General features: G+C 38.9%; 1 protein-coding gene across 2 annotated transcripts in view; it reads left to right on the top strand.

Moving 5' to 3' along the window:
* The window catches only part of SMAP1 (small ArfGAP 1), a 180,582-nt gene that overhangs the window by 150,795 nt on the left and 12,786 nt on the right, over positions 1 to 17,001 (top strand). For both annotated transcript variants that reach the window (XM_077767238.1, XM_077767237.1), the window contains one exon: positions 790 to 880. In XM_077767238.1, the coding sequence (XP_077623364.1) occupies positions 790 to 880 (91 nt within the window). The remainder of the gene's footprint in view (positions 1 to 789; positions 881 to 17,001) is intronic.

Here is a 17,001-nt window from a genome sequence, read left to right as displayed (position 1 = left end):
GTGTGAATGAGAAAGATAAAGTTTAGAATGTGTAACTGCGAGCTGGGCTTCTGAGAACTAGAAGAACATTATATTTAAAATGTAACCGATAGTTTAGAGTCAGGGGAAAACATATCAGGTAATATTTCATCAGACCTTTCTTGGTACAGAGGTGTCTCACATGTGGGCAGTGTGGAGGAGGGGAGTAACAGCGTGCTCACAAAGATTCTGAGGCCTGTCCAGCATCTTAACAAAGCACATTAACAGTAGCTAGCAAGTAATATGAAATACAGTTCTTTTAAAAACGTGTAATTTCGGGGTGCCTGGGTGGCTCAGTTGGTTAGCATCTGAATTCAGCTCAGGTCTCGTGGTCCGTGAGTTCAAGCCCCATGTGGGGCTCTGTGCTGACAGCCTAGAGCCTGGAGCCTGCTTCGAAGTCTCTGTCCCTGTCTCTCTCTCTCTGTGCCTCTTCTCCACTCATACTCTGTCTCTCTCTCAAAAATAAATATTAAAAACAAAATTAAAAAGAAAGTGCAATTTCGTACAAAGGATTTGAATGATTAAGAACAATTACATTAATATTGAAAGTATATATTTACTATTTGGGATCCTAATATGTAAGTTTTGTCATTTCAGGCTCAGTGATCATGCTTACTTTTTTAATACAATAGTAAATTCTCTGGGCTTCATTACTGTATGCTTCATATATTTTATTACACTATATCAAAAATAAGCATAATTAATTGTGGCTTAAAAGGCTTGTTGAATTTATTTAAGAAAACTTAATAAATCTGATTATTTATTTTAAAGCTGCAGAAGAAAGAAGATCAGCAGTTGGAGCCTAAAAAAAGTACCAGCCCTAAAAAAGCTGCAGAGCCCACTGTTGATCTTTTAGGACTTGGTAAGTAGTAACAAGTCACCTTACGAGTTATAAAAAAATTGAAATCTTTACTTGAAATGAATATAATAGCTTTATCATCAGTATGCCAAAAGATACCTGTTAACTGAATTTGAATGGTATGATTAGTGTGTTCAGTTCCCACAAAAAGGGGAGTCTTTAATAAGAGAGCTAGTATCTGTCAGCACTGTCTCCACTGAAACACAAGTAATGAGTTCCTTGGGGGAAGAAGAGATATCAAAGAAATCTTCAAAGGCTCAGTACACTGACATTTCAACGTTTAAAATAAAGAGTAGATTTCTTTTTCTCCTCTCTGCCTCTCAACCCCGCTTCTCTTTATTTAGTTTTGTTGGGGAGATTCCCTTAGCATAGTAATTATGGAGTAGCCTTAAAGTATATGCTGGTTTAAAATAAAATTTAATATTGGTTAACTGAAGCAATGCTCTTTATACCTAGATCTAGTGGATACATTCATTTCATATATTTGATGACAATAAGAAGTGCTCATTTTAATTGAATATCGTATTTATTCTTATGGCTGACAGGTACATGTTGTCTGCCTGGTAAGTAAACAGGCTTCCATTCAAAGAATGCTAACACTGTACTTATCTACAAATACTGTCAGCTCTTTTGATATCTTTCTTCTCTTCCTACAAAAATAGCTTTAAATAAATGGTTGTTTTTAGTAATATCTGAGCCTTCAGCACTGATTAATATAAAAGTTTTTTTTAGTTTGAAGATTAACAAAGGAAAAAAAATGAAAGATACTTAGTGTTGAACTTCATACATTAGTTTTCTAAATTTGAGCTTTGTTCTTATTGAGTAAATTGTTTTCTGTTTTAAGAATTACAGTTGAATGTTTTATTCATTTCTTAGGAAACTGGTATAGTGTGCAAATAAATACATCCTAATAGGTAAAAATTTTCTGTGATGGTAAAAGTAAGTGGTATATATAACTGTAATTTTGAAAATAGGGCTTCAATCCAGGGGCTCTGAAATAATTATGTTGAATTCTAGTCCATATAATTTCTGTATTTTATTTTCTGTAAGTAAGAGAAAAGAAAAAAAGACTTAATACCAAGGTAAGAAAATATCTTACTAAAACTATATGCATCTTTGTCTTACCTGTAGCATTTCCTTTCCAACCTGTCTGGTTTACTTTATAACTCAGAAATGTAAAATATAAGTTAGACCCGATCCTTATCCTAGAGATTCATTCATTGATTGAACAAATATTTATTAAGTGTCTCCTGTGTTTCCAGGCACCACTGTAGACACTAGGGAGATAGCTAGGAAAGAAAACTGGTAAAAGTATCTGACCTTTTGGAGTAGTGGTAATTTTAAATAGGGTGGCCAGGGTGTGGAGAGTGCTCACTGAGTCTCACTGTAGCAGAGACCTGAAGGAATTATAGATGTATGGATGTGTAGGACAGGAACATTCCAGGAGAGAAGAGTATATGCAGAGGCTCCACAGTAGTGGCTTAGTTGACGTGTGCAGGGGCCAGCAAGGGTGACTGTGTAGCCAGAGTGGAATGATGTTTGGGGAGAGTAGTGACGGGGAGAGGAAGGTGTGGGGTAGATTGTAACAGGACTGTGGCTTTTACTCTGAGTGTCCTGGAAATATATTGGAGACATTTCAGCAAAAATGTACATACATTGACTTAAGATTTTAAAGAATTATTGTAACTACATGTTCAGAATAAATTTTAAAAAAGAATACGTTCCCACTTCTGACACATCCTTGGGGTGCCTGGATGGCTCAGTCAGTTGAACGGCCAACTTCGGCTCAGGTCATGATCTCACAGTTTGTGGGTTCGAGCCCCACGTCAGGCTCTGTGCTGACAGCTCAGAGCCTAGAGCCTGCTTCAATTCTGTGTGTCCCTCTCTCTCTGCTCTGACCCTTCCCTGCTCACACTCTGTGTCTGTCTCTCTCAAAAATAAATAAATGTTTAAAAAAACAAAACAAAACCAAAAACGTTGTAGCAGGGCAAGGCTGGAAGTAAGGAGACCAGTAAGGAGACTGTCAGAGTAATACAGGTTAGAGATGGCTCTGGCTTAGAGTAGGTGGTGGCATTGGAAGTTAAAAGAAGTAGTTAGGTTCTAGATATATTTTGAAGATGAGGCCAGTAGGATTTGCTGACCAACTGAAATGATAGGATGTTTACCTTTGGGAACGAACTGGTAGGATGGGAAAATCTGCTGATTCAAGACCAGAAAAATGGCTGCAGCAATGTCTTGAATAGCTGGTGGGATCTAGTGGACAAAAGGGGTGACTGGCTTTAAATACCCAACTGTGGCTGCAGTACTGTTGTATAGTAAATACCCTCCAGAACTCAGCAGTGTTATGTCAGTATGCATTTATTTTTCTTACTCTCAGGTGTGTGTTACCTAGGGCATCTCTGCTAGAACTTCATTTGATGTGTTTCCCATCTTCCCGGTGACTGCTGGGGACTGCTTACCAACTGTTGCACTGTCACATATCATGTCTCCATTTTTCAAGATCCTATGTTTCCCTGTCCTCTGCCACCCAATCTCAAAGCCAGTAACAGATCTTGGGGTTTGGTGATGGCAGCAACCCTCTTCTGGTATCACTTTTTGTGATAGCTTCCCATGCCACATAGCAAACAATGCCAGAATCTCCTTGGTTTCTGTCAGTTAACATTTATTTCTCTCACTCATGGTCTGTGGGTTTCCTGAGACAGCTCTCTTTTCGACAGTGGAGAGCTTCAATAAGCGGTGTTGTTAGGGGAGAGCCAAGATTCATTTAGTGCAGGAAAGTGAAGGGAATGTTTGCAGAAGTTGTTAAGGATATATATAGGGGATTTTGCTGGTGACTAACAGTTTTAGATCATATACTGGAAAAGTTCCAAAGTTGGCAGTGATACGAGATAAGGTCAGAGAGAGAGATATTTTGCTGATGGAGCTTTTAGTAGCAGAAAATGGCAGGTGTTGTACCCAGAGTACGTACCCCTTTTCACTCTTACTGGTTTATCAACATTTTAAGTCTTTTTAAAAATATTTCCTGTTTTTTTTAAAGTTCTGTTAAAGCATGACATTGATGAGTTTGTGAAAGTCTAGGAGACCACAGAGAATCAAAGGTCTCTTGCAGCTCAAAACAAAGAGTGATCCTAAATCAGTATTGATTATTGGTATCCACTTTGGGCAGCAGACTGTTTTTCTGCTGCCCATTGTAAGCATGCCACTCTCCCCTCATGGGACTCTGGATTTCCCTTGTTAATTGAAACATGGTGAGGAGTAGAAGCAGGTGCCTTAAAGTATGATTTATGGTTATGCAGAACTGACAGCGTATGCCCAAGTGAATGAGACTGGAACAGGCATTAACTTGAAGCATTTGCAGAAAATACACAGAAAACCCTCACATAGTTAGTGTAGTTACCAGCCACGGAGGGTCCATGAATCCTAAAATTTACTCTTTGTAAACTTTTACACTTCTAATCTCATAATAGGGTAATCATTAAGATCATTTTTCAGTAATTTGATCTTCCTTTTGAATGACACTTTGGTGAGTCCATGTTCTTTTTTTCAACTTACTGACTCAAGTTAAACATATTTTCTTCAGCTCACCTTTCCTGATCTACTCCCCATCCCAAGGTCAAACGTAAAATGCTCTCTATCTGTTTTATAGCAAGGGTCAGTGAAATTTTTATGAAAAAGGCCAAATATTTTGGCTTTGTAAGCTACATGGTCTCTGCAACTACTTAACTTGCCCTTTTAATATGCAGGTAGCTATAAGCACATATATAAGCAATTGAGCATGACTGTGTTCAGAAATATTTAAAAATAGGCAGTGGGCTGTAGTTTGCTGACTTCTGCCTTATGTTCTTGATTGTACCTGAAAGAACTGCTTCAGACTGGGGCACCCAGTTGGCTCAGTTGGTTAAGCGTCTGACTTAAGCTCAGGTCATGATCTAGTGATCTGAGGATTCCAGCCCCGCATGGAGTTCTGTGCTGACAGCTAGCTCAGAGCCTGGAGCCTGCTTTGGATTCTGTGTCTCCCTCTGTCTCTGCCCCTCCCCCACTTGCATCGTCTTTCTGTCTCTCTCAAAATAATAAACATTAAAATGGGGCACCTGGGTGGCTTAGTCGGTTAAGCGTCCGACTTTGACTTTCGCTTGGGTCATGATCTCGCGGTTCGTGGGTTCGAGCCCCGCGTCGGGCTCTGTGCTGACTGCCAGTTCAGAGCCTGGAGCCTGTTTCAGTCTGTGACTCCCTCTCTCTCTGACCCTCCCCTGCTCACGCTGTCTCTCTCTCTCCTAAAAATAAATAAAACATTAAAAAATAATAATAATAATAATAAACATTAAAAACATTTAAAAAAAAAAAAAGAACTGCTTCATATTTAAGTATTCAAGTTTGAAGCCTGTACAGATATGATTTGTTCAGTGCTTTACTCTCTAATACCAGAAGTGGAAATTACCTAATGTCTTACGGTTCCTTTTCCCTAAGGGCTAGACTGAAAATCCCTGAATGCTCTAGACTCAAATCAGACTCCAGTCTCAGACACATCTTGACTTGAATGTGTACCTCCTATGTTAGAAGAGAATTGAAATCAGTTTCTAGGGCATGTGAGCGTGGTGTTCTTCACTACCTGTGTAGTTAGTTATTTTAGGACTGGGAATTAGGCAGGTTTGCTAGTCTCCATTTTTTTGTGGATTACTGCTTAGTTTTTACATGATAAAAACAGACAGCCTGGTTAGCAGTTGGTTAGGAGAATCCCTCCAGACTAATACTTCCATCCAGTAGCACATTTTTCTTTTTTCTTTTTTTTTTGGTAGAAAACCTCATCTGAGCATAGAATCCTCAAGGCAGAGCAAATGCTCGAAACAAAAGGCTTGAGCAGAATCATAAACTCCCGGTGTTAAACGTGACCTTACAGGATTCAGTTCAATCTGTCACCAAAGGTAGAAAGCCATCCTGCAGGGTTTCTGTCTTGTGGTCATCCATGCACTGCATGTGCCCTGCTGTGTGGCTGGGGTGGACCATAGAAGGTGTCTGAGAGGATCGAGTTCGGTGCTCCAAAAGGCATCATGCAAAGAATCAATATGATCTTGGTCGTGAAAATCTAGCTCAGGGAATATTTACTGCTTCAGTAAAATTATTCTTATGCTTACTCATTTTAATCTGGAGAAATTTCTGCCTAAACATTTCATAGTTTTATTTTTAAATGATTTTAAATGCCTAACTGTATAGAGGAATAGATGGAGTTTCCCTCAGTTTTTCTTAATTGAAAAGGAACATTCAGCTCTGGGCAAGTTTTAAAGTTTTCTCACTTATGCTTGTGTTTCAAGACATACAACTTTTCACAAAAGTCAAGTGTAAATGAGTTGACAGTGCTAGTTAGATGTAGTTATCAATACATAACTTGCTTAATTTTCTTTTTTTCCCTATTGATTGATTGATTGGCAGAGAGAGAGAGAAAGTGGGAAGGGACAGAGAGAGAGGGGGAGAGAGAGAGAATCCCGAGCAGGCTCTGCATTGTCAGCGTGGAGCCTGACATGGGGCTCGAACTCAAAAACCGTGAGATCATGACCTGAGCTGAAACCAGGAGTCAGATGCTCAACCAAATGAGCCATCGAGGCACTCTGCCCTACTTAATTTTCTAGTAACATATACATTCCAGTTGTACATGAAGACAGAGATGAGTAATATATTACTCTTTTTTTTCTAAGTTTTTTATTTCTAAAAGATTTTTTTTTTAGACAGAAACCAACTAAAGGATAAAACCCCCACAAAAAGCACTCTACTTACGTTTCAAGTAGAAAATTTCTACGGGGGAATTTCTATTCTTCAAAGCTCATCTACTGTAAAATAAAACAAATTTGGGAATGAGCTGACTAAATGCCAGATGTAGCAGCTGTGGCCCTGGAAAATCACCAGTGTCCGTGAACTGTGCACTGACCAGATCAGGAGGATGTTTGTGCAGTTGCGTACACACCCCATTTTTCCAGGGAGAAGGGCAGAGGGAAGGAATATTCTAGCATAAGTACCCTAAATAATTTTGTAGTCTGTTAGGTTTTTCAGATATGGTTTTAAACCTAATGAAAACATGTATTGCTTCTTCTCAGAAGAGTATGTTCAGGGAACTATTGCAAACTATTATATTACCCTTTCAAAAAGAAGGAATTTGTTTTATTTTTGTGTAACCCTACCTGTGAAGGAAACAAAATGCAGGTAGATGAATATATTGCTGTAAGAAAACTGGCAATAAGCAGATCCTTGCAAAGTGATCCTGAGTCTATACTGGGGAGAAGTGAAGGGTAAATCACCTAAGGATGGTAATCTATCATTATTTCCATTTTACAGGTGAAGACACTGAGGCACAAAGAGGTTAAGTTGCCCAAAGCACATAGCTAGTAGATTATAGAGCCAGGCCCATGTTCTTAACGGTTACTGTGTTGAACTGGAGCACAAAATACAACTCAAAAGACTTTGAGGTGACCTTGTACCACACAGAACAGATATTGGATCCTTGTCATATTGATAGCTGGTGGCATTGTGTCAGAAGAGCACTGGATTTAGAGGCAGTGACCTGTAGCCCAACTAGATTTGGGCTCTGGTGTTTTCATCTGGGAAATGGAAATAAGAACCACTCTCTGTGGTTAATGGCTGGAATCTAAAAGAAGAAATAAATGTGAAGCATACAGCACAGTAACTTGCATGCAGGGCTGTGCTGAGACTGTAGTCTGACTACCAGGTGAGGGTAGATGAGTAAGAGATAGCTCAAGCCCTTGAAGGGGATGTACAGGGGAGGGACTCAGATTTACTGTGTAACTAGGACTCCTGCAGACTCTTGTCACAGAGCATGGTCGTTGACTGAGGGAAGATTTGCAGCTTCCTGAAAAGTACTGAGGAAATTGGGTGGCCTCAAAGAAATCTAGTCTGTCACCATGTTTTAAACATTTAGAAAGAAATTTATCTTATACAATTTGTCCAGTTTTTTAAAATTTATTTTTGAGAGACAGAGCATGTACAGGGAGGGACAGAGACAGAGGGAAACAGAGAATCAATCCCAAGCAGGCTCCACACTGCCAGCCCAGAACCCGATATCGGGCTTGAACCCATGGACCGTGTGATCAGGACTTGAGCCCAAATCAGGAGCGGGACACTTAACTGACTGACCACCTGAACCGTCCTGGCGCCCCTAAAATTTGGTTTTAAATTTACATATACAAACATATATATATACACACATACGCACGTACATACATACATATGTATATACACACAAACGTGTGTATATATACACACACATTTGTGTGTCCATATGTACACGTGTGTGTGTGTGTGTGTTTCTTTAAACAGTTCTATGACATTTATCCCTTAAAGCATTTCTCAGTAGTCTCAGAAAGCGGCTCTAAATTGATGTATTTGTGTCCTGAAAGATGGATGACACTGGAGGGCTTGCTGCACAGTATTGTGGTTCCTATTCACAACAGCATCCCCTGCTCCAGAGTTGGTCAGATAGATTGCAGGGAAGTGTAGTATGAAGGGGCTCAAAAGGGACAGTAAATAGGGCAAGAGGGTTAAGATCATCCTTTAAGGCCACTTCAGTCATTTTAGTAAAGTAGCCTAAATACCGCCTTTTTAGCAGTAAGAAAATTAACTAAAAAATAAAAACAAAAAGCTCCACTTAAGTCTCAGGCACCTATTTTTTTAAGAAAGCATTTGAAAACAATATGAAGCTTCAAAATTTTAATATGCTTCAAATGGACATTTGTGACTTGAATTTTACAAAGTAACACATATGGGAGTTTATTTCATTTCATAAAGCAATTCATGTGTTTTAATACAAAGGAATTCCAAATAACACTTTTACTAAAGAAAGCTTTAAATGGTTTCTTGTGTAGAAAATAAAAAAGGTTCTTTGAGTAACATAAAAATTTATAAAGCTTTAAGAAGGAGTTTTGCCATTAAGGGGAACATTACTGCATCTCCTGAAAGCAGCCTTTTTTAATCAATGCTATTTCCACTTTAAATTCATTCCTTCTTAGAATGACACCTCAGTAGTTACTGATGAAGAATTAGACTTGGCAGTTTTCATTGTAGCAAGGGTGTACTCAAGGCTGAATGTTCATGCTCAGTCAAAAACGGTAATGAAAAACATAACATCCATTTACTTATTATAGTCTTATCTGCCTTAAACTAGATTAGTAATACATAAAATCTCATGTTGCTCTTTGACATTTCTTATTATTTGTGCAAATAGATTATGACCAGCTAATACATCTGACATTCAAGTAAAGGATGAATTTAATTAATATTTATTGAGCACCAGCAGAGTTCATGGAACCCTAGTAAATATCAGAAAATGCAGCTTCTGTGTGTGTAGTAATACAAGTTGGGGATGAGGTTGCAGTTTGGAAACTGGAAGATCGAGAATTACTGCTGAGGGAAGAGTGGGATTATGTAAGAGAACTGGTTGTGAGAATTCAGTTTGAAATCTGGAATAAAGCTAAAATTCCTGATTTAAAATTTATTTCCCTCAATTCAAAGGTTAATTTCTTGTTGCTGGGGTGGTCGGAGGAGGAGCAAATGAGTTGTTTCGGGTTTGGGTTTGTTGTTGTTGTTTTCCTATGGAAATTTATTGCAGGTAAGATCCAGCGTGTTATGGAGGTCATCTTTGGAGCACCTGCCAGGTGCTGTGATAGCACACTTGGAACAGAACCATAGGTGAGGGGAGTAAGATGTGCTTCCTGCTCACTAGGCGGTCGGTGGAGGAAACTGGCCTGTGTGTGGGTAGTGGTGTGTGATGCTATGGCAGCAGTGACGCACAGGCCTATGGACAGAGTGACTCTGGAGGACGTATTTCTGCTTTGGAGAGAGAATTCCAACCTTACTGTCATTGGTGAACTGGAGAGAGGAAGCCCCTAGGATAGGGCTCTGTGTTAAGCATCAAATTAAGGAGGTGGCTCCACCGTGTCTTCCCAGTGAGATGACAGGAGGGAGTGGACAAGGGGTCTGGACTGTGAACATGGTGCCAGGGTGCAGTGATGAGGCCTGTAGCCTATGGGGATTGCCTGTCAATCTAAGTATATTCAGATGCCACTAAAAACCAAAAATACTGAGGTGTTTGGGAAGGCTGCCACTTTTGTAGCCCCTGGATTTGAGGTGGAAAAGTCAGTAGGCCTGGCTGACCAGATGTGGGTGACGGGTCTACAATGGAAGTAGTGCCAGGTCTTATGGACTCAGATGTAATTAATTGCCTCAGAAAAGGAGCTCGTCCCAAATACTATGCTTGGGCCTGGTGGTAGTAAAGCCAGCCCTGCCTCCCACCCCACCCCCGGCACTTTTATTAAGGAGATAGGCCAACTGCCACATAAACTGTTTTAACCCTAGATGGGAAAAGGGCACCTGTTTCTGCTTGGGGGCTCCAGAAAAAGCTTCTCAAACTGGTTATAGCAGTTGAGTTTTGTAGGTGTACCACAGAATTCTGTTGAAATCCTAGGCCTAATTGTGTGTAAAAATCTCTTAAGGTGATATGATTAAACTGAGATACTTTATAAAAAAACATTGATCAAAGTACCTGGCAATAGAATTTAAATAAAAATATTAGTGTTAAAAATGTATTATTAAAATGTGAAGTGTTATATTCTTACTTTCTTTAGTTTATAAATTGTCATTCAAAGGTACTTGGAATGAGCCAAAAAGAAGACGCTAAATATTGTCTTTCTTTTTTTTTTCCTTTTTACCTTTACTCATTTGGATTATTGCTGTTAGATGAGTTCTGGAATAGCCACAGTTAATAGAATCAGCAGTCTCATTCACCATATTGAGGATTTCTAGATGACAGAAACTGGCCTTCATGACTTTGTCATATTTGAAATGTTACTTTCTTTCTAAGCATCTATCAGTGTCATGATGTAAAGCAGGCCCGTAAATGCATGCTGGGCATGCCTTATGTTCCTGTGAGATGTAGCACTGGTTCTGACAACTTTTTTTTTTTTTAGCTCAAAACGTTTTAACATTTTTTTTTTTTTGCAAATTTGTGGTATGTGTGTAGTTTAAAATGATCATCTACAAACTCGGTTTTCAGATAAAACACTGGTTTGAAACTTTAAGGTAATGTTGAAAGAAAAGCTAACTGTGGGCTGATCCCTTGCCTTCAAGATTGAAATTCCTTCTTCATTTTACTGCATTGTCCTCATTTCTTCAGTTTGCTCATTGCCTTTTCAAGGGGTCCTTTGTGCTTCATTATCGTTTTTTATGATGTTGTCCCCAGCTAAATTTCTTATTTGCCTTAGGCTTTTCTTGTACTCTGGATCTCCCATTATTTTTATTGTCCACCAACAACTGTTTCTGCATACTGATTAAAGGGGGGCGTCTCCCTCCTCCTGCTGCCGGCTGCTCCCACCACCATTCCTAGCTGAGCAAGGAACACAACACTCACTCTGAGGTGCATGTCTGCAGTGAATTCTGATTAGTTTGCACAAACATCCACTTCTCTGTTGCTTTTGTGGCCTCTCAGCTTTTATTCAGTCAGCAAAGACTGTGCTGTTAGTGGACCCTTGATCAAAAGGATTCATTGAACTCGTGATATGTGAATACTCTGTTGACCTAGGGCTGACTGTACCTCACACTTGCTTCCCTCAGTCCAGTTTGCTCATTGATGACTACATCCACCCGTATCCATTCCTATAAATTGAGAAGATACTGGGCTTGGTAGGACAGTGGAGTGGGGAGATGAAGAGGACTGTGCATGTGGTACTGAATGGTTTTTGAACCTTTTATGTCACTGCTTTTCTTAGTGTGAATAATTATAAACTATATAAAAGTTGATTTTGTATTTTCAGAATTTTAAGTGACCTATTTATAATTAGGTATAGTTGTAATTACATGACTTTTGATGAAATGTGGTTTAAAGAAAAGAGAACTCACTAGCCTAGGGGACAGAAGACTATTCTAGTGGAGATTTTGCTACTTTACTAGGGAAGTGACATTGAACAAGCCTTTTATTTTATTTTATTTATTTTTTTAATAGTTTATTGCAAGTTGGTTTCCATATAACACCCAGTGCTCATCCCAACAAGTGCCCTCCTTCATGCCCATCACCCCCCTTCCCCTCTCCTCCACCCCCATCAGCCCTCAGCCTGTTCTCAGCATTCAAGAGTCTCTCATGGTTTGTCTCCCTCCCTCTCCCCCACTATTTTTCCCCTTCCTCTCCACTATGGTCCTCCGTGAAGTTCCTCCTACTCCACTTATACGTGCAAACATACGGTATCTGTTCTTTGCCTGACTTATTTCACTCAGCATAACACCCTCAAGTTCCATCCATGCTGCTACACATGGCCAGATTTCATTCTTTCTCATTGCCCTGTAGTATTTATTCTATTGTATAGATGAACCACATCTTCTTGATCCATTCGTCAGTTGATGGACACTTAGGCTCTTTCCATGTTTTGGCTATTCTTGAGAGTGCTGCTATGAACATTGGGGTACATGTACCCCTATGCATCAGCACTTCTGTATCCCTTGGGTGAATTCCTAGCAGTGCTATTGCTGGGTCATAGAGGAGTTCTATTGTTAATTTTTGAGGAACCTCCACACTGTTTTCCAGAGGGGCTGTACCAGTTTACATTCCCACCGACAGTGTAGGAGGGTGCCCGTTTCTCCACATCCTCGCCAGCATCTATAGTCTCCTGATTTGAACAAGTCTTTTAAAAGGTGTTTGTGTCCTCCTTTCTGTAACTGAGGATAATGGAAGGAGATGCCTTTCCTGTCTCTCACAGAGACAAAAATGGAAACATGTATAAACATTCTTTGAAAACTTCCAGGAAGGGGCACCTGGGTGGCTCAATCGGTTAAACCTCCAACTTTGGCTTAGGTCATGATCTTTGTGAATTTGAGCTCTGCTCCCATTCAGCTCTGCTCTCAGAGCAGAGATTGCTTTGGATCTTCTGTCTCCCTCTTTCTCTGCCCCTCCTCCATGTATGAGCAAGCACTAGCACATGCACCACCACCCCCCTCAAAAATAAGCATTAAGAAAAAAAATCCAGGGGCGCCTGGGTGGCTTAGTCGGTTAAGCGTACGACTTTCCGACTTTCGCTTAGGTCATGATCTCGCGGTTCGTGGGTTCGAGCCCCGCGTCGGGCTCTGTGCTGACTGCCAGCTCGGAGCCTGGAGCCTGTTTCAGTCTGTGACTCCCTCTCTCTCTGACCCTCCCCTGCTCACGCTGTCTCTCTCTCCTAGAAATAAATAAAACATTTAAAAAAAAAAAAAAAAAATCCAGGAAATATGATGTTTATAATGATGGTAATATGACAAATAGTCTTTAACTGTCCTTTTTTAAATACTGAAAAGCAAAAATACAACCCTCATAATGAAACAGTCCTTTTTAAAAAATGCGTTTAGCAAGCTAAACACAGTATAGTAAGTCAAATTAGCAAACATTGAAAAACATTAGGAAAAACCCTTTGGGAACTTGTATTTACTGATTGTGGCTGAGAAGTTTTTGTTTAGGCTAAGGATCTTTCAACAATTCTGTGAATGCTTAGCTTTTGTAGTAACAACAACAACAACAAAAACTGATGGGGGTAAAATCCATTATATTAGGGGATTATAAGAGGAGAAGACTGGGATAGAGAGAAAACAGGTGTGTTGTAGATGTGAGGGCAGAGAAGTGTCACTGTGTCTGTCACAAGGCTGGATAGGAAACGTTGGTCAGACCTGGGAGAGAAAGTGCCTTAATTTTTTTGGAGTTAATACACTTCCCTTCTTTATTCACTTGGAAAATGGCATCCTTGCCATAAAGATCATATTCCTAAGCAAATGCTTCCTCTGTCTCATTCTAAAGAATTCCGAAGTTGACTTTCCTGGTACCTCCACTGTGGTAGGTGGTTATAAAGAGAGAGCCTCACTTTGTTGTTGGTATGGAATGCCTTTCTGAGATTTCAAAAGGTCAGATTTTAAATGTATATGTATTTTTAATGGAATGAGAAAATGAAGCTCTTTACAGAGCGGTAGTAGAACATGAAGTCACGTTACCTTGTAGGGAAGGAAATGAGCTCTGTAGGCCTTATATTAAGCACTGTAGGTATTTACTGCTTCTGTAATGGTGAAAGTCTGGAAACTACTTACATGCCCAGTAGTGAAGGATTGACTAAGTAAGTTGTTTTAAGTTCACGCAATGTAGAATGAAGTTCAGTCTCACCCACACATACATAATTTTCTGTAAAGAAAACAACTTTTGTATATACATTGTTTTACACGTATGTTTATAAGCATGGAAAATATAGGAACTTTTTCATTGTAACAAAATACAACATATAGCTTACTATTTTATCCAGTTTTACATGTACAGTTTAGTGGCTTTAAGTACACTTATTCACATTGTGCAGCCGTTACCATCATCCATGGTAGTGAACTTTTAAGTTTATTCGTTTTTGCATTATTTGCATCTTTTACAAGAATATGTTGATCTTATTATAAAAATTGACTTAGATTATAACCTAAGACTTTGCACTAGCTCTGTGACCATAAACAAGTTTAATGTTTTTACCTTCTGCAAATGAGGATAATTAATACTATCTTTCTCACAGCATCATTATAAAGATTAAAATAGTGTACATAAATGCTGATGTATTTGTATTTTTGTAGTGTGACGTGAAACAAGCACTAGACTGAGTGTTGGCTGTTATTTTTGTTCGTTACATACGTGATCCTAAGGGTGAGAAGGGTAAAACGAGACTTAAAAAGCCACATAACGTGCTGCATGTTGTTTTATAGTTTAGACTCTGAGTAGGGTTTAGATTCGAAAGTATAAATAAATTACTATTCTTAGTGAAATATAATGTACTAAAAACAGACTTTTTTTTAAACATTTATTCATTTTTGAGAGACAGAGAGAGTGCGAGTGGGGAAGGATCAGAGACAGAGAGAGAGAGAGGGAGACACAGAATCCGAAGCAGGCTCAGAACCCGATGCAGGGCTTGAACTCACTGACCAAGAGATCATGACCTGAGCCGAAGTCGGACGCTTAACCGGCTGAGCCACCCAGGTGCCCCCAAACAGACATAAAATCTGAAAAATGTATAGTTTATAAAAGTAACGAATACAGATCATTTGCCTGCAATAGGTGAGCCTCTTGGTTCTCACACAGTTACCCTGGCACACTGGTGTTCTGGAAACTGGATCGACATGTCCTGTGGTAAAAATCAATTCAGGATATTTTCTCTACCAAAAAATAAAAGATAATATTTTCTCAAGTTTAAGATTTTTTTTCATAAATTTGTTCTGATAGTGATTGCTATTACTTGAAAAAACAAAAAACTTTAACTGAAAAAGCTGGAAATACATATTTATATTCAACTTGTCAGGTTTTTGCTTTTTTACCTGTTTTCCTCTTGGTGTAGTTTGTTCTAAAGGACATATGCTTCTGTTGGTGAATTTAAACTGTGTCTGTATACACACACATATAGTTATATAGATTTATTTTCTGCTAATAAGTTTTGTTCCTATGATAAAATTACACATGTCTGTTGGATGGAGTTGTGTCCCTGTCCCCAGCTCTGTAGCTCATGGGGGACGGCACTGCTGGCTCACATGTCCTTGTTGAGTTTCTATATAACTATGTAACACCTCTGTAACTGACGTGTTATAGATACCACAAAGAGGGTGTTCCTTTAATTGTGTTTTTAATCTAGAATACCTTGTCCTTTTAAAATATTTTGTTTCTGGTTCATATTTACATGATGTGAATGGAATGTGGAATGGACTGGAAGACATGAAATAGTTCTTTAAAGAGGACTGACTTCAAAATGAATGTTGCCATTTGTGGTTAAAAGTGAAAAAAAAAAAACTTTCATGAGTCATATTTGAATTCTTTTAGGTCATAGCTGTATCTTAGCTTAAAATTCTGTATATTATAAATTAGTATTATTATCTGTGCAATTGTTTTATTGCTTCACCTTTAAATTGTCCCTAGTGCTTAATAGAGACAGAATATATAACACATATACATATATAGTAAACATATATTATTTTTTGTTCTGATAATATATCTGTGAAAATGATTAAAAAATATTTGCAGTTGATCTCTTACAAACTAATCTTATGTGGGTTTTATATCTTTTAGAAATTAAGTAGTAAAAAAATATTTCTGCACTGAAAAATATTGTGACTGCACTGAAACTAATGACAATTTGTGAATCACTGAGGCTTAAACTGGGAAATAAAATATAACAGTTTCGATAGTCCTATTTCAAAAAAGAAAAACCTTTGAGTTTCTGTGATTTGTGGTACAAATACCTAGTACTAGTATGTGGTAGATCTTCCATTAGATTTGCCAAATATTTGAAACCTCCTCTGTGCAAAACCTCTCACTCAATGTTGAAGAAATTTTGAAAGATGGCTAATTTGCCTTTGAAGCAAAGAGAGATCAAAAAAATTATAAATTGTTAAAATAGAAGCTTGATTAGGACATGAGTCCCAAGATGTTGAGGTTTTTGGGGATGACAGTGTGGTTCATGGGGTACAGAGCTGACGGCCAAGAAAGAATTATTGAAGACGTCGTTGGCGCAAAAAGGTGATTTTATTAAAGCAGGGGGACAGGAGCGTGGGCAGGAAGAGCTGTCCCAGGACTTTGAGGAGAGACTGGTTATATACTTGGGAGTTGGAGGAAGTTTCCAGTGAGATTTTCATGTGCTAAATAAGACTCCCAGGATAGTAGAGGCCGAGCTCTTGTCAAGCTAAGGTTGTTTTCCCTGTAGCAAAGCATTGGTATTAAGACGGCAGAAAGTTCTGGAGAAATGTTTTACTCTACCAGCCTGCAGTATTTGTCAATGGGTTGCAGGTAACAAGGAAACATAGTTCTGTATGCCTTTTCCTTCTGCTTTTGTTTCCCAAGCCACTATGGATGGGTGATGTTGGGGCTCCAGGAAACGGAGTCTGTAGGTTTCTGGAGATTAGGCTATTGATAGAATTCCCTTTTTCTTGTGGCGTACTAAGATATTCATAAGTAGATGGAGACTCAGGTCTTGTAGGACTGATGATGATGATATGATCTCTATCAGTTAAACATTTGTTTTTCCCCTTTCCTTTCTTCTTGGGCAGCCAGGAGTGCCCAAGGAATATTACCCATATCCCAAGTAGTGTGTTTGTGTCTGGGG

This window comes from Crocuta crocuta, unplaced genomic scaffold (assembly GCF_008692635.1).
Source record: "Crocuta crocuta isolate KB4526 unplaced genomic scaffold, BGI_CrCroc_1.0 scaffold518, whole genome shotgun sequence".
Lineage (NCBI taxonomy): Eukaryota > Metazoa > Chordata > Mammalia > Carnivora > Hyaenidae > Crocuta > Crocuta crocuta.
This window is presented reverse-complemented; position numbering and strand designations above follow the sequence as displayed.